This window comes from Miniopterus natalensis, chromosome 2 (assembly GCF_054644295.1).
Source record: "Miniopterus natalensis isolate mMinNat1 chromosome 2, mMinNat1.hap1, whole genome shotgun sequence".
Classification (NCBI taxonomy): Eukaryota; Metazoa; Chordata; class Mammalia; order Chiroptera; family Miniopteridae; genus Miniopterus; species Miniopterus natalensis.
Genome location: NC_142082.1, coordinates 119,263,258 through 119,290,436, shown reverse-complemented (window position 1 = coordinate 119,290,436; position 27,179 = coordinate 119,263,258). Strand labels below are relative to the sequence as shown.

Here is a 27,179-nt window from a genome sequence, read left to right as displayed (position 1 = left end):
ATACCAGGTAAATGGAGCCATTCCTTATTTTCAAGGGCCTAAAAATAACATGTAAACATAGTAAAGAATATGATGGGGGTAGTGTTATATTCTGTGGAAACACATGAGAATGCCCCCAGCTCAGCCAAGGGGTAATAGTGTTGGGGGCGGGAGAGGGGAGGCACCAGGTGCTAGACTGGTGGGATCAGACAGAACCTTGAGTTTTGGCTAGGAAAGAATTCAGAGCCAAGATTCACTATAAGAGAAAGTTTATTTAGAAAGTCACAGGTAGAAAAAGTGAGTGGTAGAAGAAATGGGCCCAGGAAACAAGTTACAGAGACAAAAGAAGGGCCCTTGGAGCTTAGGAGAAAGGAATGTAAAGGTAACACGCCTGGAGGGAAGAGGAGGATTCTGGGGAGGGGACAGGCAATTGGCTAGGTCCTCTGTCCTAAGGGTTTTAAGGGTGGAAATTTTAGGGGAGGTCCTAGGGAAAGATCTCAATAGAATATTCAGCAGCTTTCCAGGTATGTCCTTTCAGGTTTGGGGTCTCCATCGATTGATTGGCTGGTGCCAGGGCAGGGGGTCATCATTCAATGCAGCTGGTGTCCTGAGGTCAGCCTTGGCATCACTTGTCTGGGTTTTGCTGCTTTTCTGGGCCTGGAGCTGAAACACAACTAAGGCCTAGATGTTATCTCTAGGGAGGAAAGGTCAGGGATTCTAAACCAAATGACCAGGGATATGAAAGATCCAAACCCCATGACCAAAGAGCGATATGCTAGGGGAGCAAAGGTTACACTGAGAGTGAACTCCTTGTTTTTACAGTGTTGCCTGTTACTAGGCCCCCAGGGCTTTCCACCCTGGTATCTGTACCTGACCCATCACCCTTGCTCTGCTTATGTCTAACTGCCTACTACAAGAGGACACAGGAAGGCTTTTGGGAAGAGTCATTACCTAAAATGACCAAAAGTGGGAAGGGAAAAACTGTGGGGACTAGGAGGTCTTGCAGATAGAAGGAACAGGACATGCGGAGATACTGAGGGAGGAGAGAACCTAATGTTCCCACAGTGGCTTTGTCGCAAAACGCAGCACAAGGGGTTAGGGAGAAGAAGGCTTGAGTGAGCCCAGCCTGGAGGGCCGAGAGTGCCACACTATGTATTTGTACTTGTCCTAAGGGCAGTGGAGGGAAAAGAACACAATCCCCCTCCGTGACCTGTGGCTCATTGTGATCTGTCTCCCGTGACCTGCACCCGTGAACACCACCCTGCACGGCACTCCCCACCTGCCCTGCCTCCTACAGTCAGCCCTCCTGGCCTGCTCCATTCCCACCGGAGCCTTTGTACTTCCCCGCTCTTTGCTGGAAGTACTTTAGCGTTGTTTTCTCTTCTAGAATGTAAGTTCCATGAGGGCAGCAGTTTTTGTTTTGTTCACGGGGACAGTGCTTGGCACATAGCAAACATTTGTTGAATGATGAAGGAATGGATGAATGCAATACCATTTGAAATTTCTAGGTGACTCTAGTTTACTTTATTGAAGAAACTTACCTTTATGTTGTATCAATAATAGAACTTGGTTTTTCCAAGTAAATTCTAACTTCTTAATATCTGTAAAATATTGTAGCTTTTTTATAGTAGTTAGTTTGGTTGTTGAAGATGAATATTTCCTTCTTGAATATGCCACCTACACAACTCAGATCTGAATTCCAGGAGATGGGAATGGGTTTGTCATGTCCTCTTATCTCTCTTCAAGTTAGTAGTTATATCAAATCTCAGTGAAATAAAAGGTGTGTGCGAGAGATTTTGCTTGTATGTTTATGTATATATTATGTGTAGTATTTATCATTTTTAGAAATTCCTACATTATATTTAATTCATCTCTAATTTTATTTTGAATATATCTCTGTATATGGTAACTTTGTTTTATTTATATTCATACAATTATACATTGTTATGTATTTATTCACTAAATAAGAACATGATCCCCTAAAGGGCATTTGAGAAATTTTCTTGAATATATGTAAACAGGGAAAATTAATGAAGCCCAGTGCGTGCTACATTTTCCTGATTTAATTTAAACTGAAAGTGTCTATTATCTCTACTCAAGGTAATTTTTGGAAATATAATTACAGCAGTGGTTGTAATTATGAAGGTTGAATAATTTAGAGGAGAAAATTACTCTGATATCTAGGGTCATGTCCCATGAGAAGTCCACCTTCCAACCTCTGCCCTGTGGGATGCTCTTTTCAAAGCATGAATCCCATTGTCTCAGAAATATGTCAGGGTGAGATAATATGATATTCCTTTGTCACATCATTGGTATTTCCTCAAGTAAAAACTTAACAGACAAAACCCAAATGATGCAGAAAATCAGTCCTGTTAGTGGTTGCCTTGTTGAGGGGAAAGGATATGACAGTCCCTATTAATAGTTTCCTTTCCTTAAATTTCCTAAAAAAGCAATGAAAATTCCATTTGTGTTACTGTCTGCTCCACTAAAAACTATCTCTGGAAGGTAAATTACCCTTTTCATGCTTGATAAATAGGTGAATGATGCTAGTATGAGATTGAACTTACAATAGGTAATGTATGTTTTTTCCTAACATGTAATTTTAAAAAACCTTTTATTGGAATGTAATATACATTCAGATTAGTGCATAGATAATGAGTACAATGCTTGTTAGATTTCCACAAATGGAACACACCCATGCAACAAAATCTGTCATATAACCAGATACAGAATATTCCCAGCCCCCTAAAAACCCTTAAAAACCCTTATTATGCATCCCTTTAGTCATTTCCCCCACCCTCATGCGATTATATCCCGACATCAAAAGACCGTCTATGATGAGTTTACCTACTTTTGCATCTGGCTAGTCTCACTCAATCTTTTGTTTATGAGATTCTTTCATCTCATTGCAAGAGGCTGTCGTTTGGTCATTTGGATAATGACTAGTTTGGGGCTATTATGAATGATGCTTCTGTACATAGGTTTGTGCACCAATTTTTGTGACAAAATGCATGAATTTGTTTTGGGACTGTGCTCAAGAGAGAGATGGCTGATTCATGGAATATGTACATGTTCAGTTCGAGTAGATAGTGTCAAACAGTTTTCCAGAGTGTTTGTACCAATGTATATCCCATTTCTGGTACGTGAGCATGCTGGTTGTCAACACTTAGTATTGAGAATCCCAAGTCTTAATTTTGGCCTTTCTGATGAATGTGCATTGTGGTTTTAAGTTGCTTTTCCCTAATGACTAGTGAGGTTGAGCTTCTTGTCCTGTGCTTCTTGGCCATTTCTTGTTGTACTTTTCTCAAGGGCCCATTTAGATCTTTTGCCCATTTATTCTCCTATTGCATTGTCACCATGTTAGCAAGCCAAGGGGGAGACTTTCTCACATTTAAAGAAAATACCTTATCATTATCTGAAAACCTTCAGAAAAAATGATGACAATGTTGTAATGCAAGTGTTGATGAATTAAGTGGTTTTAAGAATCCAAAGGTGAGAAGACATACTCCTCTGTTTAAATATAGTTAACGATAAAATCTACTCATCTCTCCAGTAGAACAGCATAAAGCAGGAAGCATGAACCCCAGTACTGAAGGCTGGAAATGATCTCCTGAAGACGATGCTGTATTAGTACTTTTATTCACATTAAAAGGCTCTAGTTTATTTTGAGTGGTTTGGCTCAAACGTATTTTCCCATAAGCCTCACTGTTTTTGTGATCTATTTTGTATAATACAAGGTTGCATAATGAGATTTAGCAGAAACATTTGTATTTAATTTGAAATGGAAGCTGAGTATATACCAACTAATGATTTAAATTTTTAATAAAAACTGTAACTGGAAACTGTTTTGAATAACTTTTAGACTTAATAAAATTTAAGTTACATTCTGAGAGTATTCCACATAAAGAAAAGAAATATTAAATCAATTTAATAGATAATATAGGAAGAAACTTGTTAAATAAGAAAACAACATTTTAGTATTTCCTAGCTTCCTTTTCTCCATGTTTAGAGCCGTGTATTCAAAGCTAAAAATGTCTAAAGATAATTTTTACATCAACCCAAAACAACAACAGTGTAACCAAACTCTTTTGAATTTGAGATCTCAGCCAGATTTTTAGAGATTATATTGTTTCTGAAATCAGATTACTGTCTGAAGTGGAAACTCACTTGTTTTCATCTCTCCCTATTCCAGAAGCTAGTTTAGTGTGCTTTGAAGTCTGTAACTCTTTATTTGTACCTTTCTCCGTGTGTAGTTCATTTTTGCTTTTTATTTTACTTATTAGTGTACTTACATTATTATTGTACCTGTTTATTAGTGTACGCCCCAACTGGGGTAAAATCTTGAGGATAGAGCTAATGTTATATTATACTTACTTCTTTTACCTACACAGTGCCCAATATAGGCTTCATAGCATAAGCTTATGTTATTTACTGTTCATGAGTAGAACATTCAACAACTCATTCATTAAAATGCAAATAAAAGTATAATTTTTGTTTACTAGAAATAATTATTTCAAAAAATAGCACTTATCTCCTCCACATTGTGAAATTTTTTTTTTACATTGAGGAATTTTTATTTTTTAATAGGGTGAGTATCTTTCTTGTTTTAATGCATTACCTGACCATAAAGGTTTATATCCTGCCTTATCTAAAGCTCTGCTTAAATTTACCTTGCTTGTTCAATCTTAGAAACCTGCAAATCTGGTCCACAGCTTTAATTCTTCCATATGTGTAGTTAATGTACTTTTGTTATTCATTGATAGGTTCTTATTAGGTACTTTGTCTTATCTCCGGAGTGGCTAAACTCTGACCATTTACAAAGTTAATGCAACAAAATCAGTAGGTCATCCGGCTTTGAATTTAATTTCTTGGACTAGAATGATGATTGACTCAAATTTATTTATTCAAAACATACTGTTAGGACACCTAACATATATCTGGTACTACTGTGGATACCATGGCTATTAATCTTTGCCCATAAGAAATTTGCAATTTAACTGGAGGGATATGTTATAAATAAAAATATATAAGTGAAAAGATAATATAATGTAAATGAAGAAAAAGATGAGGTTGCAGAGTGACTTGGGCTGCCATTTTAGCTAGGCTTGTCAGGAACACTACTTGTCTCTGAGGAGATGACCCAATGACGTAGACCCAACTGATGATTGGAGAGGACCATGTGAAAATCTGAGTGCACTTCCTGCCAGGCAGAAGTCCTGAGCAAGAACAGATTAGGCCACTGGGGAGAGTCGGGAGGCCGGTGATGAGAGGAGAGTGATCAGGCCAGGAGTCTGATCCTGTTGGACCTTGCAGGCCAGGGTAAAGACCGGATCTTATTCTAAGTATAATGGGAAGCGACATGTTGTTAAGAAATCACTTCGGCTTCTTTGAAGGATAAAAGACTGTAGTGGGCAAGACTGAGAACCAGGAGATGGCAAATGGTCCAGGAGAAAAATGAATAGGCACCGGTTAGCTTCAGTCCCCTCAACAATAGCGGCATTTGGTTGTCTGTTGGGCAGTGAAGGGACAGGATGTGGTTTGTGCCCCATGGAAACTATTTTATGTATGTGTCTTACCTTGGATCTCTGGCTACACCTCCTGGGTTTGAAGAAAGTCTGATTCTGCCAATCATAGAGCAGCCCCCTATAAATGCCCTCCTTGCTCCCTGTCTTTCGCAGTGTTTTTAATGTTACACTCCAAGGGATTTCTGTATAATTTCCACATAGAATCCTAGGAAAAGTGTTTTAGTTGCCTTCCAGTTATATTACATAAAAAATCTACTTGGATATTTTCTTTATTTAAAATTCCCTATCAACAGATATAATATTTTTTTAAACAAAAACATTCTTAAATGTTAGGTTGAAGGCTAAGCTGCTAAAACAAAGATACCCAATAATATATAATATAATATAGTGGCTTACATTTTTTAAAAAGCATTTTTCATCCAAAGATGATGAGGTTCCATTTGGCACGGCCCAGATAAAATCTCATTGTCCCTTCTTCCCCGGGTTCATTGCCCTCATCTTCATCTTTGTAGCAGAGACAAAAGTACAGGTCCCAACACCTGCGATGGTGAAGGAGGATTCAGAGAGTCCAACGTGCTGTCCTGAGGCCTGTGCTCAGGACTGTCCTACATGAACTCCAGGCACATCCCATTTGGTCATCAGCAGCAAGGAAGGCTGGGCGATCTGGTGTAGCTGCATGAATTTTGATGGACAATTAGGAGTTTCTACTACAAATAGTCTTCCATTTTATAGGCAAAATGAATCCCAGGTCTTATCTATAAATGAGTGTAACCCACTAATGTCAATACATCATGAGTCCAGGGAAACAAATAAAAGCTAAAAATAAAGCCTCATACGTAGCATGCTAGAGATAAAGAAGGAAACATCCGCAGTGATACGTCCTCAGGCATATGTTGAATGTGTCTGGTGTATCATTTACTGTATCGGGCGGTGGGGTCAGAATGTTGAGTAAGACACAGTTTCTCCATCCAAGGGGTTCATAGTTTGCCTGGTGAGAAAAAGACAAGACCAACTGTGTGATAAAATAGCAAGAAAGCTTTGTGCATTAGTAGCACAGAGGGACCAGCCTGGGCCTACCAGGTCGGAGAAGGCTTTGCTGAGGAAGTGATGTATTAGCTAAGTCATGAAGGAAAGGTAGAAATGTGTGCTGTGGACATAGGTGGTCTCCCTACGGCTGTCCCCTAGGGACTGCAGCAGATGGGTTTATTCAGGAGTTGGAGATGACGTCATTAATGATGAAGCTCTGCGCTCTGAAGATGAAACTGACTGTCTTTGCTGACTGAAGTTCTAGGCCAGCAAGATGAATTAAATGGGAAACAAAACAAAAAGTTTGCTGAAGGGTAAAGGAGGAAGAGAGGCAGTTTTTAAATTCAAGGAGGAACAGAATAGAAAAAAGGAAAAACATGTTCCCGTAAGTGGAAGTGGGAGGAACTGGTGACACTTATTCTCTTATCTGCCGTCCAGCATCTACACCTGTTACATAGTCAGCACCTTTAGGACAGCTGAATGCATCAACACTTTTAGTCTCTGACCTTTGATAATGTAGGAAACTGTGAAGTTATTTGACCGGACATAATTTTTATAGCAAGTAGAGAATAAAGCTAATTAACATAAACTGACGACATCGAGTGGCTCGAGTGATGCAAATAAAGACATGAGGATAGAAGCATATTTTGAGTGTATGAAGCAAAATATTTTTCATATAAAACTTTGAAGTCAGTAAATATGTAGTATCGGAAGTGATGCTGTTAACATTTTATTTCATTTGACAGTTTTATGATCACATATGTGCACTTGTAATAGTTAAGTAAAATAAATTTGAATAAATCAATGGAAGGTTACATTCAATAGAATTATTGTCAAGATTAGAGAACTTGGGGAAATTGATTATTTCTCATGCCGCACTTGATTTAGGATAATTTTGTTTGCATGATAAAACTGAATTACATTAACTTTATCATATACAGTTTTTATGGGAAATTTGATCTATTTATAAATATTTATGATAAATTCTTGGCATATGTGATGAACTATGTTTGCTTTGCTTATTAGTTACTAGCATATGCATTATATGTATGGGAATTCTTTATTTTTAAAAAGATGTATGGCTCCTTTTGTTGACTGATGTTAATGCTATTGGAACAGACCCAACTATTGCAGGGATCTCATGTCCTTGTACCCCTCCAGGGTATTTCAAAAGTTCTCTGTGAGCCCTTCATATATATTGATTGATTTTCAGGACGTATTGACCAACGAAACGATAAAGGTTAACAGGAACATAACGGAATGCTGGGAAGCGTGGTTGATGTAACTGGAGTAGTTGTCATGTTTTATGTACTGTCTGTAAAAATGCCAGAGGTGTTTGCTTAATTAAAGTTTTGATTAAGCAATCAGTGCAGAATCGTTCTAAATGATGCCAGGTTCCTGTTGACATCTTATGCTTTTTTTTATTTGCCTTAATTTATGAGGAAAACCTCAAAGAAACCATTTTTTTTTCCTCTCAAAATTGTGAGTTATACAAACCCTTTATAAAGGAAAACCATTCTTAAATAGGTTTTGTATTGGCTTAAATTATTTTTGTTTTAATGTACAGTTTAAACTCGGCCTCGATACTCTCTTTAAGCTCAGTACATATACACAACCCTATCTGATTTATGAACAGGATAAAAGCAAAAGTCAGTCAAACTCAAATTGACAATATTAATTTCATTTAGTGAGTGACGTTTTGCTGGAACTGAATGACTTATTGCAAAGAACTTATGATTCTGAGTGCTGTGGACCCAGATCCTTTTGTTATTGGAGAAATGCATGGATAGTCTTTCTCTATTGCTAGTGGGAGTGGGGTTCTTGGGGCACCACTGGAATAAACATTTCCAGAGGCCCCCACGGGAGGCTGAGATGTGGTAGAAAGCTTTATTTTCGTGGAATTACATCTCAGTTTCTAAAGTCCCATTTCCCTTAATCCAGTCTTGGAAGATGTGTAACTGGGGACTCAGTAGAGCTAGAAGCAAAACCAGCGTCCAAAGTTTCCTTTCCATATTGGAATTGAGTCCAGTATAGGATTAGGCTGGATGCAGTCCATTAGTCCATTGTGTGTGGTCCGCGTGGCCATGGGCCATGTGGGCAAATGCAGGAGCGTGAGAGCATGCCCTGGAACAAGAGTCCCAAGAGTCCTGAAAACACAGAAGCCCAAGAGCCCAAGAGCAAGAAGCCAACTCCTTTCTTTAGAAGATTAAATATCTCAAATTTTCCCACACTTGCAGCGTCCGCTGGCCAATGACCTGTTCCCAGGTGTGACTGACAGACAAGTCCCTTCCCTATGTCACCCAGACTTTACTGGGCATGTGTCTAAACTGCAGCTTCCTGGCAAAGCTGCACAAATGACTCCTATGCTATTTGGTCTTCCCTTTGCTCATTTCCAGTTAATTAATAGCTAGGTTAATTACAGTGGTATCACTTGAAGTTTGGCAACATGTTTCCTGTGATGCTTCAATTCTCTTATCATAGTTGTGCTTGAACTTTCATAAAGCCTTTTATTATACAATGCACCGTCACATCACCTGGCCTTTTATGAAATTATATGAGATTACGTGATATTATCTGAAATCACATGAGATTATAAAAACAAATCCAAAATGCAGTGAAATTGTATGCACGCTCAAATAATTCAGAATATGCTGTATTAATTTTTTAAATTGTTGTCAAAATGAAAACACAAAGTTTAAAAATTCATATAGAGAACTCATGGACCCTGAAAATATCTCCACGGACCCCAGATTCAGAAACACTATATTTAACATTTTATTAGATAAAGTGAAAGGAATCTGACTTTAATTCACAGCGTGAGTTAATGCTACTTTGAAAAGAATATTCTCCATTAAACATTTAATGTGGTGTTTATAGCAGCCAGAATATAATTGCTTTAAAGTAATGACTGGTTTTTGTGTGTTTATTACTGTATAAACAAATATGTAGGGAAATATTAATCACCACAGCCTTTATATTTATTGAAAAAATATAGCCATATCTAAATGACTTACATAAATTTGTACTGAGTTGAGTGCTTTTTATTAACAGTGCGTAGTAGATTATGTAACTTTTTAAACATAAATTTGGAGAAATATACATGTTAAACATACTATGCTAGATTTTTAAAGATATCTAGATAAAGATATTTCAATGCAAAATTGTGAAAAGTGACTTCTCTAGTAGTTGAATTTTCTGTTTTATTTTTGTCCAGGTGGGTTATATATTTTTTAATATAATAAATCTTGCTTGAGGACTTGGAATATTTTCTTCAGAAACACTCTAGGAAACATTTAGAAAGTAATCAACTTTGAATTGAACTATGTTTCAAAAGTTCATTTGAGGACTGTTTAATTGGAACTTGTACTGTATTTCCCCATATATCTATGAATAGTACTTTTCTGAGTGTTACTTTGGTTCCAATCTAGGCACCAAACTGCTTAACACATAATATAGCTGAAATACAGTTCATTAACCATGAAAAATAATATTAATATTCTTTCAGAGGTCATAATTAAAGAGGGAAAGAAAATTAATACAAATTAAAAATTATTGGCAGTATGGGTACTAGAGAAAACCAGGTTCAACGAGAGGTTCTTGCAGAGATAGACATAGGCCAATGAGGGATTTTTGAGAGGTCTTTCTGAGCATTTTAGAGTTCTAGGGATTGATGTTACTGTGAAGGAGGCAAGTGGAGGTGGCCTGTGAAAAAGAGATTGCGTGAGGTGGAATAAGCTGAGCGATGGGCTGAACGGTGGAGGGAAAGGGGATTTTTATAGCGTCATTTCCCAAGGAGAAAAGGAGGGCGTGTGAGGATCAGCGGGACACAGATGCGTGAAGTAACCCTAGCGTTTGGCCTTTTCGGGAGATGGAGGCAGAGAAAGCAAAGAACATGAAAACTGGAGCTTCTCAGAGTACGAATCTATTTTAAACCTCTGGTATTCTTATACAATGTAACAAAACCACATTTTCACACAGTTTGCATTTTTAGACGCACTATCCATTTAAAAACTATCGTTTTTAATGATTCTTTCTTTATGCAGCCGCCCCCTGAGGACTCCTCCTGTTTCCGCCTCTCCGCTTCCATTGGCTGTGGTATTCCGTGAACAGCTCAGCTCTCTCGCTGACACCCCCTTGCCTTGCACAGTGTTACTCATGTCCCTCCCAACCTGACTCAGCACAATCCTTTCTCTCTTCATTCCTCTCTCTTAACATGATGAATCCTGTTGGAGAAAAAAAATCATATTATTATTGGAGAATTTCACCGGTGGGATCCCTCCAGTGCTAATGGGAGTGGGGCTCTTAGGATATCTTGAGAAAAAGAATTTCCTAAGACTCGTACAGGAGAATGAGATGCGGCAGGAAGGCTTATCTGCATGGAGTTATATCCCTCTTTTTCCAAAGCCCCATTTCCCTTGAACCAGTTCTGGGAAAGGTGCAGCAGGGAGTTGAGCGGAGCTAGAAGCCCAGTTTCCGTTCCATGGTGGAGCTGGGTCCGACACAGCATCAGGCTGGTAGTCGTCCATTAGTCCTTTGTGTGGGGTCCACGTGGCCATGAGCCGTGAGGGCGAGAACAGGGGGGCACAGCGCCTGCACCAGGAGAGCCAGGAACGCAAGAAGGCCAAGAGAGGGCACTTCCTTTGCTCAGGAGCTTATGTATCTCAGATTTCTCGCCCTTGCAGTGGCTCCGCCTATTCTGGCCAGTGCCCTGCTCCCAGGTGTGACTGACAGGCAGTCACCTTTTCTGTGTCATGCCTATAGACTTTACTGGGCATGCCTATAATATTTGACCATCCCTTTGTTCCTTTCCAGTTAATTAATAATTGGGTTATTACAGTGGTATCAATATAACACCAAATATGGGTTTACTATAAATTCATGGTTTCCAGTATCCCCTGAGATGTCAATGCTGCATTTTAATTTTTTTCTTCAGCGTATCTTTAATATGTTTTGTGTCTGCCCTCCAAAGGCTATTATAAACTTCAGACCTTTCCACCGCCATGCTTCAAGCTTAACAGGGCACATTAATTCAAACCAAGGAACCCACTTTGTGAATGGCATCACTTTTCAAACAGCCACCAAAACCAAAAATCTGGACCTATTCTTAAACTTCCCTTCCTCTCACTACTTCCCTGCATCCATCAATTGCCAGTCCCTGTACAGTCTACACTGAGTATTTCTCAAATCATGTCATTTATTTTTATCCCCATTGTCACAATCCTATTTTTTGAAATAATTATTGCATTGTAAGAATATGGAAAGTGCCTACTTCTAAAGAGGACTTAACACTTTTAAATTATTACATGTTCTTAGGATCAGCCTATACTTAACAGGGCTTAGCACAGTTCTAAATGATATGTGATACTGAGTCTCTTTATACCTCTCAAGCCCGTCTCACAGCCCCCTTCACCCTGAATTCTTGCTCTATCCATTCTGAACTCTATTTTTCTCAGACAAATACCTGATTTAAATTACAAATGCTGTGATAATTAGGAATTTGGAAGAAACTATCAAATGAGCAAAAGCAGGAGGAAGTCATTATTACTTGATCGTTAACGCCTAAACTAAAAAGATGTCAAATAGGTAAAAAGTGGAGGCAATCATTAACTCTTTTCTGTCCCTTTTATTACATACACTTTGTTTCCTTTTTATTACATCCACTGTACTATTGATACTGTTGTAATTAACCCAGTTGTGAATAACTGGAAAGGAGCAAAGGGGAGGCCAAATATTATAGGCATGCCCCATAAAGTGTGGGTGCCATAAGCAAGTTACTTGCCTGTCAGTCACGTGTGGGAACAGATCGTTGGCCAGAGTGGGCGTGGGAAGCAGGGGAAGATTTGAGATACTTAAACTGCTGAACAAAGGACTTCCTTCTCTTGCTCTCTTGCTCTCACCCTCCTGCGTTCACCTACATGGCTGACTGCCATGTGCACCCCCCGCACATGGACTGATGGGCTTGACTGGACCCAGCTCCACCATGGAACAGAAACTCTGGACCCTGGCTTTGCTTCTAGCTCTACTGAATCCCCAGCTGCACATTTTCCAGGATTGGGTTAAGGCAAATGGGACTTTGGGAACCCAAGGGTATAGTTCCACGAAAACAAAGCTTCCTACCACATCTCATCCTCGTGTGGGGGCCTCCCGAATTGCTTAATCCAGTGGTGCCCCAAGAACCCCACTCCCACTAGCCAGGGAGGAAGGCTGTCCACGCAGTTCTCCGACGATGCTGTTGTCATTTGTTAATGACAGGCATCAATCACATTTTTTATTTCCATTCATTTAGACTGTAGACTTCTCCTTGATGCAGGATTATTTTCTCGGTCAACAATGGCCAGACTGATAAATAGAGGTACAATTTTAAAATGAACAAGATGTCCCTTTCAAGATGTGATAAGTTCTGATGACCTGTTTGTAAGCCACAACATGTGAGTATGAAGGAAATGGAAGGGCACATTCTTTATCAAGCCTCTGAGCTCATACGCACAGTGAAATGTAGGACTGAACTAATTTTCTATGAAATATAGCCTGAATATCACATGAGTACTGAAAGCATGCAGATTGTTGAAATTGTGGTTATTTTGGGCTTAAACTAAATGGATTAAACAATTCTCTTTCATTTTGCTTGCAAATACAAAGCCTTAAAATGACCACATATTGATTGAAACCCACTTGTGAAGAAAATGGAAATGAGAAAAATGATTAAAGATATTTGAGTAAAGATGTTTAGTCTTTCATTCGGGGAAAATTGTGTGAGAAGAATGCATGAGTAAGTGTGTCCAGCACACTGACAGATAAATACGACTTTACAGTTTCTTTTCCAAAACTTCATAGAATTCCATCTTTAAATATGAAATATATTTTCCTCTGTTTTAGATAGTAATAATCCATTTTACTCTTGAATGTAAAGGGCACACTTTTATCTTCCAAGGAAAGATTTTTCTTCTTTTAATAACAGCAACTCTACTTCTCCACTGTTGAAAGGCCTATCTCATTTGAATTGACTTAGTAACAGTACCACAAGTGAATGAAAATGATCTCACTATCATACGCAGTAAATTGTCACTGTCTCTAAAATTACATATCTAGAAGCTTTGTTCTCAGGGGAAGTGGAGTATCCCTTTCCCCACTGAGTGCTTCTGGTGGGGTCCTTATGATATCTTGAGAAAAAGAATTTTCTGAGACTCGCACAGGATAAATGATTTTTATTTGTGTGGAATTACATTGCTGGGTTTCCAAAGTCCCATTTCCCTTAATCCAGTCCTGGAAGATGTGCAGCTGGGGATTCAGTAGAGCTGACAGCAAAGGCTGTGTCCAGAGTTTCCTTTCAAAGTTGGAGTTGGGTCCGGCACAGCATTAGGCCAGCTGCAATCCTTAGTCTTTGTGTATGACATCCATGGCTGTGGGCCATGTGGACGAATGCAGGCCAGCCAAGAGAACGTGCCCCCTGCAGCAAGAGTCCCAAGAGTCCCCAAAACACGAGATAACTTCTTTGTTTAGGGGAATAAATATTCCAATTCTTTTCGTGCTTGCAGTGGCCACGCCTATTCTGGCCAGTGACCGATTATCAGGTGTACTTTCCCTATTTATTCCAGACTTTGCCGGGCATGTCTCTACTCTCCCCCTGTCCAGTCCTGTCCCACAGCGATCTGGATCTAGGAGGAATAGGCCGGTGGCTCCCTGGGGCGTGTTAAACTGCAGCCTCCTGGCAAAGCTGCCCAGATGCCAAGCCTGTAATGTTTGGCCTTGCCTTTACTCCTTTCCTGTTATTAATAACTAGGTTAATTACAATGGTATCAGCTTCTCTATAAATTTTTATTTTTTTGGTAGTTCTGTATGTGTGTCCAAGAAGAAAAACTGAAACGTGTATGATGTATATACATAAATACGTGTATATACATAAATACGTGATTAACAATATATTTAAAAGTAAAATGCAGGCATTTTAGGTAATGATCTCTTTCTGTGGGACATTCTATAATTCGGAAGAACAGGTCACTTATCTCTAATTTTAGCAAACTGTTTTCTGAGATATATTATTGGTTTTTGAATTAGTTCTACTTTCTGTGATTAGACCAGGGTTTGCAGTGTAATATCAGTGCAGCCTGAAAATATGCTTTCTCTTGTCTTCTCTTTCGCATAGTTTTCTTTGACATGGCTATGAGGTTGCCCATGATTATTGTCTGTTTACTGTAATTTGGACACCAACACTATCTTTGTCATGCAAGCACAATTTTATTTCAATGGACACATTTGCTGTTTGTGAAACAAGTGCTAAATATACTCTATAGAACATAGCCTTTGGTTGGTCTCAACTAATGTTTATATTTGTGTTATGGGCATTTGCTCATGTAATTATACTAACTCACAGACTGCTTTTGAATGAAGGTTTTGCAGAATGAATAAAAACTTTATTGAATTTTTTTTCATTATTTATACCAGTATGCTTTCACTTTATGGGCCCAGCACGCTTTCATTGCGCCACTCTGCTATACTTTCACTTTATAATTCTAAAATTGAAAGTTTTACTTTGTATGTAAACCAAATATATGTGTATGCCATTTTGCATGACATAAGTATCTGTTGTTGCATTTTCTTATTTTATCATTACTGCTTATGTATGCTGTTATCAATGTAAGAAACATTGAAACCTGTAAGAATTTTTATGAGTTTATCTGAGCCAACGTGACGACAATTGCCGGGAAACAAAAAAGAAACATCCTGTCCTGTAAAAATTTTAATGAGTTTATTTGAGCCAAACTGATGATAATTGCCAGAAAGCAAGATTTCAATGGATTGAGAAAATGCTCCAGAGAATGGCAGTTTGACTCCTTATTTATACATTAGAATCAAAAGAGGAGGCGAAAAGTATTACATGAAATTCATTGGCGTTAGATTAGGGAGATGGGGGAAGGCAAATGGGGAAATCTCTGAAATTGGGTGAAAAATAAAATGGAGAGACACATACTTATTTTACATTGGTGGGTATAGCATGATAATTAACATTTACAGAACATAGAAATGGTATGTGGGGAACAAATAACAATGAGGGGTTCTGTGGTCTCATGCTCTGGTGGGAGATTGTGCCATTCAGGGTCTGGAAAAAAGGAAATTACTCTGACATTTCAAAGGTATGTTATCATAGATGCAAAGAGACCATAGATAAACTCAGTTAAGGAAAAGATTGAATTGGTCAAGAAAGATACTGACCTAGGACACGATTACCCATTTGACTCATTTTTAGTTAGGAAGTTTCAACTTCAGACCATCCTTTGTGGTTACTTTAGGTCTGAGTTTGTAAGGCTGCCACACAGGCCTCCCCTGAGCTTGTCAGGTTTAGTATGTGGCCCCTTTTTTGGCCACACTATTTTTTTTTTGGCCTCTGAATTTCTTTGCTTTAAGGACCCTGTCTTCCTTATTTTTGCATCTGCAGCCTTGACTTTGTATAGGACACATAGCAGATACCATATAAACAATGGAATCAGTGACAGGATAGTTCATAAGTGCTTCAGTGGGAAGAAACAAACAATGTTGTATCTAAATAAATATGTACATTTGCTTTGTCTCTCCAGGCTTCCTTCCCAGCTCAGTTACCCTCGCTCTGGCAGAGTGGCCTGGCCTGGCTGTGATTGCATGAGATATGCATTGTCTTTGATGTCAGAATTAAAACCAAATTTAGTTGTGTATGCCTGATATAAAACTATTAAGTGGTTGATAAATTAAAACACAGTTTTAAGAAGGTGCAAAGATGAATATGGATTGGGTAAATTGCAGATGATTTAACTTTTTCTTCAGTTGAAAAACAATACGTTATACAAGATATACATTAGAATATTTTACCTTTGGAAAATAATAGAAATTATAACTCTTTACATCTATGATAATATAGATACCATTGAATAAAAATAATATCTATTTTCATTCTCTTGCTAATTTTTCACTTGAAATTCAATAAAAACAAGGTGAACCCTGAAATAGCAATCATCAAATTGCCCACTGTGTTGAAATTTCATGGCACTTTATTTGAGTTATTATCAACTCTTAGCTGACTGGGATTTCTAGATTTCTCCTCTTATTGCTTACTGCTGCCTACATTATCTTCAAAATGATTTTATTTGCATCTGAGACAAGACTATTAAGTATTTTGTTCTGGGGCTTGCATAGTAACCAGCTCTAGATTTAATATTCATGAGGAATATTTTAATGAAACATTAAATGTTTTAATATTAAATCAGTGTCCATTTTTTTGTTGTGAGCTGTTTTGTTTTTTATAAGCTTATTAGAAGCCTCATCGGAAACATATTTTCCCATACATTTTCTCTGGAGTTACTTTTAACCCTAGAAAGTACTACAAAATAAAATTTCTCTGTTGGTTATATAAAACTTTTGTCTTTAGGGCATCTGTGTGGGGTTATCAAAGTATCAAAACATTGAGGAGCAGATTGGAGAAGCAAGGTAACCTAGGCCAAACGCCCGCCCTCTAGTGGTTGTAGAGATCCAGTCCAGCCCAATTTGACAAGGTTTTCCTCAGGGCAGCGGTTAGCACAGATGCCTACGGTAGCCAAGCCGATAATATAAATGGAAGAAGTGGGTGGGAGAAAAATCAGTTGTTGGCATACAGCTTATTCTGTGGTAATGGAATAATGGTGTAAACACATGACATAAACAGGATGTAGAATATCATTTTAAATTCAGAACTGAAAGAAAAATGCAAGTTCTGTGATAAACAGTCCCAGGGAATGGCGAGTTGTATGGCAAACTGAGAACCTAGCTGATCATCAGGTTCAGTCGCTTGTTGTCATTCAAGAACACAAACCCAGTGTCGCTAGTAGACCTTCTAATTTTTCAAGAGAAACTAGAAAGCTGGATTTGTATATGAAACCGTCCAATTTTAATAGGTTGGCTCATTTTTTTTTTAAGATGCCATATGGCCCTACCTTATATATATATTTTAGAGTGACATTTGGCCATTTTGAGATCTTTCAAAAAAAGAATTTATTAATTTCATTTCTTTTAGAGAACAGAAAAGTTTTCAGCATCTTTCAGCAACATCGTGAAGTGGGACTGGAATATAAAGTTGCTGAATTATTGCTAGCTTGGGTCTTGTTGAAGATTATTTTTTACTCACCAGTAGACACTATCGAGACGTTGAGGTTATAGCTAGAAGTAGGACAAGCTCTTCTCGTTGGTTCTCCCAGTGCTGTGCCTCAGATGGGAAGCCCAGCAGTGTGATCACGGAGTGTGGCCACTTCCTGCAGAGGTTGCTCACACACGTTTGGGTACGACTTTCCGGTGTTCATCTCGGTTCTGACTCCATATATAATTTAAGTTCATAATTTATATTATTTTGGTGTGTCTTTCTTGTAACTTTCGGCAGGGCAGCCTTGAGTTCTTAAGAAGTAGCACTAAATTACAGTTTGCAGTAGAGGGGAGAATAAAACACTGAGATGGTGGTGACTTTCTTCACCAGCGCTCTTAACCTTGACCACATCTTTCCCCATCTGCCCAGAGGAAGTGAAACAAGAGAGAAAAAAAAAAGAATGGTCAGGATTCAGATCCTTTAAGCTTGTTCAAAAAGTAGGAGAGGCAGAGTGAAATGAAAGGAACCACAAATAGCCATGTGGCCTAATTTCTTCCTTGGACCTTCTCTGTTCATTACCTTGAACAGTCACATTTAAAGACAAGACATATTCCTGCCAGTTACCCACTAGGTCCCTGCAGGTTCTTTAGCTGATCTACAACCATATTTTTACTTGCTTTTTTTTCTGTTCCAGATCCCCTAGTCTCCCTGCTGTTCCCTTTTTGCGTCACATCTGATCCCCCGTACACCTTTTTACTGGTGTTCTCTCTGCCTGAAATAGTAGATTCACAGATACCCACTTATTGTCAACCTGGCTACGTGTCTTTCCTAAAATGTCACTTTCTTAGTGAGGGCCGCCCTGTTCGTCCCATTGAGAATTGTAACCCCTGCCCTTTACTTTGCTCTACTCCCCCCTACACAATAGCACTGATTGCCTTTAACATAATGCATAATTTACTTACGTTAATTATAAATATTTCCTTTGCTAAAACATAACCACTCTGAGGATAGAAACTTTTATTTTGTTTACTGATGTTTCAGAAAACTGTATCTGGCATATACAGGTACGCAATATGTACTTTTTATATGAACAAAGGGTGAATGTCTTATTCACTTAGGTCTAGGCATCCGTCCCACAGCCTGCTGTAGTTGCCCGTGGGAAGGTTTCTTGCACTGCATTATATGATCTATTTTATCTTTATTACTAGAAATTACAAAAACATGTGTTAAAAGAATAAAGGCATTTGGTCTCCAAAACCTATGCTCAAAGTAAAAAGAAGTTTGTATGTTTGGTCACAAGATAGAGGGCAGTCACTTTGTATAGGTAATTAGCATAAAACCTGTAAAGAAAAATAATTGGCAGGAGAAAGGGCAGAGAGCACAAAGTCAAAAGAACTGTGATGATATGTTGTCTACATCAGTTTCTAGCTCTCTCACCTCTGGTTAGCTGTTTATTATCTCTGAGCTTCAGGTACCTTATTTTTAAAATAAGAGTAATAATAATAACAGACTCTGTCTATTATTTACATTATAAGTGTATAATGATATGTTTTCTTGTGTAACACATACTTGTTTTCTCCAACAGTGAACCCAGCATACATCTAAATCTATAATTGTTTTTCTGTCCATGTGACAGATTTTCACCCTTTAGGATAAAAGCTCTGATTCACCCTTTAGAATAAAAACCCCACAGGAACGTGTCTGTCTTCGTTTTTCAATGTTACGTTCCCAACTCTAAACACAATGTATGCCTTGTATCAGTTGTTCACTAAACAGGCTGTGGAATGAATAATTAAGCAAATTTAAGCCATGACTTTCCACTGGTATAATAATGGTAAGTTGGTTTGGAGTCTATTGTTATAATGCAGATGTCTGTTATTATTGTCGCTGTCTAAACCCTTATCATCATCATCATCACCATCATCAAATATTGTGTTACTCGGGCTTCTTTAATTCACTATCAAGAGAGTGATCATCTCCTTGTGTTACCGACTTAACTTTTTAGTGAAATAACACAGAAAACACTTTGCTGATCTAATGATTTTGTTACAGGTCTCCAAGCTGGCCGGTGTTTTGGTCAAGCACGGTGTCGAGAAAGGTGACACTGTGGTTATCTACATGCCCATGATCCCACAGGCGATATATACCATGCTGGCATGTGCAAGGATAGGAGCCATCCACAGTCTCATATTTGGGGGATTTGCATCCAAAGAACTAAGTAGCCGCATCGATCATGCGAAGGTAAGTGCTATATTTGGAGAAAGCAAGCAGAAGCTATGTAGACAGAGTACAGCCATGCCTGCGGGTGAATCATCCAAGAGTGATCCGCACTTATTAGACCTTCCTGTCAAAGATGATACTTAAAGTTTACTTTTCCTTTGGCATAAAACTTTATTTTTGAGTCAATCTAATGTGAAAGATACCTTGCTAGGTGCAGTGAGGAATATAAAATATAAGTTAGTTTGCTATTTATTTGGGTGTATAAGACAAGTAAAATAACTAATAATTTATTTTATTCAACATGTTTATTAAGCTCCCACCATGTGCCACTATTATCCTTGGAACAGGATAATAAATGATACTTACCAATTGGTTAGGATACATAAATAGTTTTCTAATCTACATACTTCCAGGAATGGTGGGATTGCACAGAGGTTAAAAGATGGGTCAAACTTGGTAGGGTTGTTATGAAATATCATTGAGATGTTGAATTTAAAATACTTAACAGAGTGCCTGGCATGGAGGACTCTTAAAAAAAAAAAAAAAGGTTAGCTATTACTAGTCTATGCATTTAGAGCAAGGATCAGAAAACTCTTTTTGTGCATTACCAGATAGTAAATATTTTAAGCACTGTGGCTTACATGGTTTCTGTCGCAGCTGCCCAGCTGTGCTGCTATGGCGCAAGGCAGCTTTAGACGCTACAATCGGGTGGGGGATGTCTGGCCCTTGGTCTGGCCCTGCCAAGGCAACTGCAGGCGGGACTGGAAATTCAATAAATCTAGGAGCTTTTTTCATAGCTGATTTTTAAGTTGATAATTTTGTATGGCCCGAGAATGATGTTATAAATATTCAAATGGCCCTTGGCAGAAAAAAGGTTCCCCCACCCGTGTGCTACATAAGCAAAGTCATAGCAGTGTCCCATTGAAACCGTATAAAAACGTGCTGTGGGCAGGGTGCGGCTCTCAACCATTGTTTGCAGACCCCTGATTTAGAGGGCAGAGAGATTTTTTTAGTTGGGTGGCCAGAGGATTTGAGATTGTAGTTAGATCATGCCTAAAATTTAGCTAGTGGAAGACAATGACATCCAGGGATCCAAAAGGAGAGAAAAACTGTATGTCTAGCATTAGAGGTAAGAAAGGGTAAATTCATTCAGAGGCCAGTGAATAGACTGATGTGGCTGAAGAGGGACCGAGAGTGACCTTGCAAAGGCAGTTATGTATGAACTGGATCCTGTAGACCTTCACCAGTCAAAGGTTTTGAGCGGAAGAGTGTCATGTTTTAAGCAATGTTACGAGAGGGCAAGTCTTTCAACATGATGTGAGTGGGACGGAGGCTAGAGGCTGGAATGAGAACCTTTGGTAGGTGGTCTGTGAGCCAGTGGGCAACGTGCAGGAGAGAGTAACAGTGGGAAGAGAGGAAGGAAGGAAGGTTGTCTTAAGAGTAAGAGATGATTGCCCTGGCCGGGCTGGCTGCGTTGGTTGGGTGTCATCCTGTGCACCAGGAGGTTGCTGGTTCCATTCCCAGTCAGGGCACATGTCTGGGTTGTAGGCTCAATACTGGGTATATACTAGATGTTTTTAATTTGATATGTAACTTTCATTTATTCAGAATTCTAATCTTAGGGAATGTTATCTAGAGTTATTTTTGTAAGTACTATATTAAAATGTGAATTATAGTCAAATGTCTGACCTTTAAAAATACAATAAAAAGAAACTAGACTTACTTTTCTTTTTATTTCCTTTTTTTTTTCCCTTTTAAAAGGCAATTTGATCGAGCAGGAGGAGAAAGTTTCTGTAATCAGACAGAAGGGGCCTCTCTCTCATTTCACCACTTGTAACCTGGGGCAAGCTATGTAACTGCACAGAGCCTCGGCTCCATGAATATGAAATGATATTCAAAAAGCAGAAAGTACTATATATGCATATATTTGGCATAATAAAACCTTCTCTAGGTGAGATGTATTGTAAGCAGAAATCAGAATTCAGAAATAGATGCACTATCTCAGATTGATTATCTGTCTTCTGAATAATTTATTATCTGTTTCCTTGGCTTTGGGTTTCTTGGTGAAGAAATCGTGTACTTAAAAGGATAATGACATGTTTGTTTTTGCAAATTAAAGAGAATTTTGGTTCAGTTTCACAAATATTTATTGAGAGCTTATCTATGGCAAGCATTGTACCAGGCATAGGAGATAGCAGAGGTGAATGGGACCCAGATTTGGCCTGGGAGACCTTCCTTTGCAGTGGCAGGGACTCGGGAACACTGAGCACAGTCAGACAGCTGAGGCCTGCCCAGGGCCTACCGAGGAAGGGAGATTCACTCTAACTTGTTCGGTCCCTTTCAGAGATGTCTTTAGGCTCCATCTATGTACATCTAGAGTAAGTTGTCAGGTAAAGAAAAGTGCCAAGTGTGTCTTAATGACAGAGGCAGGTTCAGGCTTTGCGGGACTTGAAACCTAAATCATTTGGGGGCACTTTTAAGAAAAATATGACAAAATTACAAGTATTTGTTGAAAATGAATGTATTTAGAATGAAAAAAGAATCAAAAGAATTATTGGAGATTTGGGTTCCTTCCTACTGTGGTCTCTAGGCATTTAAGCAGAGATGTTTACATTAAAAAATTTTTTGGAAATGTTTCTTGATAGCAACCAGGCTGCCTCCCCCCTCCCTTAACACACACACCCTTAAGAAAATGCTCCAACTTCAGCAACAGTCAGCTGTTACAGGGCTTCTGCAAGTGAGGGGGCCCTAGGCTTGCATTTTACTGGTTCATGGCAAACCTACTGGCTTAGTGATTTCTTTGGAACATATGTTTTTGCAGCTCATACATATTAGCTGAAAGCATGTTGACGTGTAATTTTGAACAGGTAAGTGAGATTTATGTGGAAGTGGTTAGGGTTATAACACTTAAAACGGGCTTATTGGTTTTCAGGCCATTTATTCAATAAAGAACAGAATTATTCAAGCATTCCTTCAGAAATGTTAAACTGCTGGTTTGTACCCGAAACACTGTGATTACCTTCATTAGGATTGCTAAACTTTCTCAAATTTTTTATTTTATTTTTTATTGTAGCCGAAGGTGGTTGTCACAGCATCGTTTGGCATTGAACCTGGAAGGAGGGTAGAATACATACCACTTCTAGAAGAAGCACTGAGAATAGGACAACACAAGCCGGATAAAGTTCTCATTTATAGTCGTCCAAATATGGTAATCTGAATATTGAACTTGGTTCTTGCTTACAGTGATGTGTTAAGGATGATTCTTGTTTTGAGCATTTAACGCAAACCCTTAATTTATGAACCATTAAACATACTTCCTGAATGTCACTATTTTTGGCAAAAAAAAGATATTAGATGTGAATATTTTCTCTCTTTATAAAATAACTAGCTTAAAACCAAGAGATGGAAACACAGAAATATCCATAATATAAATGAGTTGGATTCTTTGTATAGTGTATTGTGATGTCATTTATTAACTTACATTATTACGACAATAATAATAGTACTAGCAAACACTTACTGACTGTCTACCATATGATTTTTAAGACACTTTACTAATGGATCATTTAAAAAATCTTACGGGTAACTCTGTGGTCTAGGTGATAGCTAAAGAAAAGGAATCTGATAAACAGAGAGAGAACCTTGCCCAGCTGGTGTCAAGGGTCATGATCTGAATGCTTGCATTCTGACTGCCTGCTTAATCGCCAAGCTATCCTGCCTCATAGAAAGGTGTGATTAATTTGTATGTTTTAAAATATCTTATAAAAACTTTAGAAAAGGAATTTAGTCCAGAGGTAAGAACTAAGTTCAGGAAAACCAAATTTGAATATTCTAAACAGATACATTATTCTGTGATCCATGAAGGAAGAAAAAGCAGTATACATCAATGAATATATTTTACAACTGCTTTCCCTAGTAAATTGGACCTAATTGTCATCTTCTTTCTGCATTCAAGCAAGTATCCAGTTATTTATAGTAGGACTGACTTGGGTTTCTAGCAGATTGAAATTTTTGTCAGAAGAAAAATTGCACGAGTGGAAATAATCATGTATAATTTTGTGGAGCTCTTGAGAGCTGATCTGCAGAAAATGCTTAAATGACAAGATATAAGAACAGAGAGCATTAAACCTGTGTCATTTCGATTATCACCTAGCAATTCTCATCAGTACATTCAATTCCCATGTAAAGTTTTAGTAGTCTGTGGTTCATGAACTGCTGTGCTCAATGATTTTGATATTCTTACTGTCTCAAAGACGAATTTTAAGTTTCTTTCAAATGATCTCAAGCATATATTTTTAAAAAGATTTGTTGCTCTTAAATCAGGGAATGCAAAGTCAGCAATAAAGAAGACTTTGGGTGAAAAAAGGTTAGAGAAGGGTGGGAACACACACACACACACGGTTTATGTGGGTATGTGTGTGCTATTCACACATGTATGAATTCATGTAAAATTTATAAACAACTTATACTGGGCCCAATGCTAAGTACTTTCAAATACTTCTTATTTAATTCTCATAAACCCATAAAATAGATGCTATTACTGGCCCCATTTTGCAGATGAAGAAAAGTGAGTCATGGAGAAATCATAGCCCAAAGTCACATCTAGTAAGTGGTGGAGTCAAGATTTGAACTCCAGTTAAAGTACTTTTAACTAACATATTTCTTTTACTTCATAACACGCTGGCTATGGATATGAATGTTTCCTATTCATATTTTTCTAATGCACATCTCTTTCCTCTTAATAGGTAGTGATACATTCTCCCTCTCCCTCTCCCTTACATAACTGTCTCCCTCTCCCTCTCGTTTTTTGTTTTTGTTTTTTAAGACCCTTCCTTCTATTTTGACATATCTTTATTTTAGAGGAGGGCTTTGAATGTTTCTTCTCCCTCATATTAGAACTGCTCTGCAGGCAGTAATTAAGCCCAATGGACTGGCTTTGCTTTGACTTTAGAGAGACACAAATTGAAGCTTAGTGGAGTCTTTCATTAAACGGATTTGCATTTTTGCCAGCAGAGGTAAAAAACCTGGCTGCCACTCCTAAGCCTCAGGCAAGTTAATCAAAAGAATATCACGTCAGTCAGCTCTAGTGCTGTCCCAATTATTGCCTTTTAAGAATGATAACAACTAGGAAGGACATGTCTATAGAAGTAAATGTATATATGTAAAAGCTAGTGTTGAATTTTTTCCATCAAATCTTCTTTATACACATGCTTGTGTTTCTTAGCCTGAAGAATAAACATTCATTCAAGTTCTCATTTCACTTGACCTATAGTTATTTTTGTGATGACTCAATTAACATTTTAACTGTGCAGTGCAATGATTTTTTTATAGGTCTGTAATATGATGTCAAAGGCTTGATAATTTGAAATTAGTTATATTTGTATGATGCATAAAAACAAATGAAAATATACAATTTGGTCACAGTTAACTATTTTTATTTATCTAAGTGGCATATCTAGAGCTTATCAAAGTGAGGCTGGAGATGCCTAAAACTTCAAGTTCATGAAAGTCAATTCAGATTATTATCTATCCATGTGTTTATTCATATAGGCATTGTATTTGTCATGTTATATTGAAATGTTAATATATAAATTGTATGCATTTAAAAATAAGACCATTTTTTACAACCCTGATCAATACATTAAGGAGCCTGAAAAATAGAAATAGCCTAGCTTTTTTAAATCTCTTAGAGCCTCTGGGCTTAGCTTTAGCTTGATGAATGGATGCTTACCTATACTCTCTAGGTGGTGGATCTCACTAGCTTTCATGTATGGATGTATATATAGCCTTGCCTTGTGCCTGTACTCACAAGTTCACCAGCTATAAGCTTCCTGATGTGTCATCTTGAGCTTAGTTATCATTTCAGAAAATAACTAGACATGTACTGGGCCTTACCTCTACTTAAATAGATGCAACTATCCATTAGAGCAATTTTTCCATAAGCCTCCCCTGTCTGGCCTATTTCAATAGCATAAGTTTAAAGAGGTCTGTCTACCTTCTTTTAAGGTATATCTGTCTAACTCATGACTGTGTTATCATAAAGTTTACAACACAGAGCTTGGTTCTAGGAACAAAAAACTCCCCAAACATTTCTACCATCAATGACCTGGATGGAGGAAAACTTAGATAGCATTTTAGATATGTCACATACTCTCATTCATTTTCAAGACTGATTTTCCTTTTGAAAAAGCAAAAGTAGATTTCTCCCCCACCCCTGAAAATGATTGAATATTCTCTCATTTGGAAAGATGGCCACAATATTACTCCTAAATGGCCCTTGTTTACACGAAGAGAAATTTTTAAAAAATATGTCTATTGATTTCAGAGAGAGGAAGAGAGAGGGAGAGAGAGATAGAAACATCAATGTTGAGAGACAGTCATTGATCGGCTGCCTCCTGCACGCCCCCTACTGGAGATCAAGCCCGCAACCCGAGAATGTGCCCTGACCGGGAATCGAACCTAGACCTCTTGGTTCATAGGTCAATGCTCAGCCACTGAGGCACACTGGCCGGGCTAAAGAGAAATTTTAATGGGTTAGTTGGTATTTGACTGTAAAGGTGATAGTTCCAAAGTAAAGAAATTGGTTACAAAAAATAGAAATTAGTTTAGAAAGTTAATACTATACATACATTTATGAAAACATGAACCTCTTAGTTAAGCTCTGATTGTTGATGAAAACATGACTGCATCACATTGAGTTTCTTAAGGATAGACCCAGTTTTGAATAAAACATGTTCTTTTGTCAGTTTAGTTGATGCTAACATCAAACTATTGGACTTTTTATGAACATTTGTCTGAGATATTTATAAATCTGATAGTGCTATATAGATAGCCTGTATTGTAAGTCAGGTGCTCAGACTAACATTGTTTCCAAATTTAATCTCTTTTGTTCAGTGAATATTCCCAAATTTTTGCTCTCTAGGAGACAGTTCCTTTGGCTCCAGGTCGTGACCTTGATTGGGATGAAGAGATGGCCAAAGCGCAGTCACATGATTGTGTTCCTGTTCTTTCAGAACATCCGCTGTATATTCTTTACACATCTGGAACAACAGGTTTGCCGAAGGTATTCACTCTCTTGGGGATAAGTATACAGCGGCAGACTTCTTTCACACAGAAAGTATTTGATTACTGACAGTGCTCTCAGACTGTACCTTGAGGTTTAGACTTAGGTACTTTATACTTAAAGAAGTGTTATGTTTAAAAACAGAAAAATGTGAATTGTATTTAAGGTCAAGGACTTTGCCTCAATTTCTTCCAAAATCTTCGCATATATCAACAATATGCTTAAGTAAACTATTAAAAATTAATAAATATTTGACCAAATATAAGTTAGTTTAATACAATTTAAT

The 27,179-nt window shown here is 38.0% G+C and overlaps 1 protein-coding gene across 1 annotated transcript in view; it reads left to right on the top strand.

Annotated features, from left to right (window-relative positions):
- The window catches only part of ACSS3 (acyl-CoA synthetase short chain family member 3), a 140,479-nt gene that overhangs the window by 35,587 nt on the left and 77,713 nt on the right, over window positions 1-27,179 (top strand). The window contains exons 3-5 of the mRNA XM_087814519.1: window positions 19,663-19,851; window positions 22,904-23,038; window positions 26,753-26,893. Of these exons, the coding sequence (XP_087670645.1) occupies window positions 19,663-19,851; window positions 22,904-23,038; window positions 26,753-26,893 (465 nt within the window). The remainder of the gene's footprint in view (window positions 1-19,662; window positions 19,852-22,903; window positions 23,039-26,752; window positions 26,894-27,179) is intronic.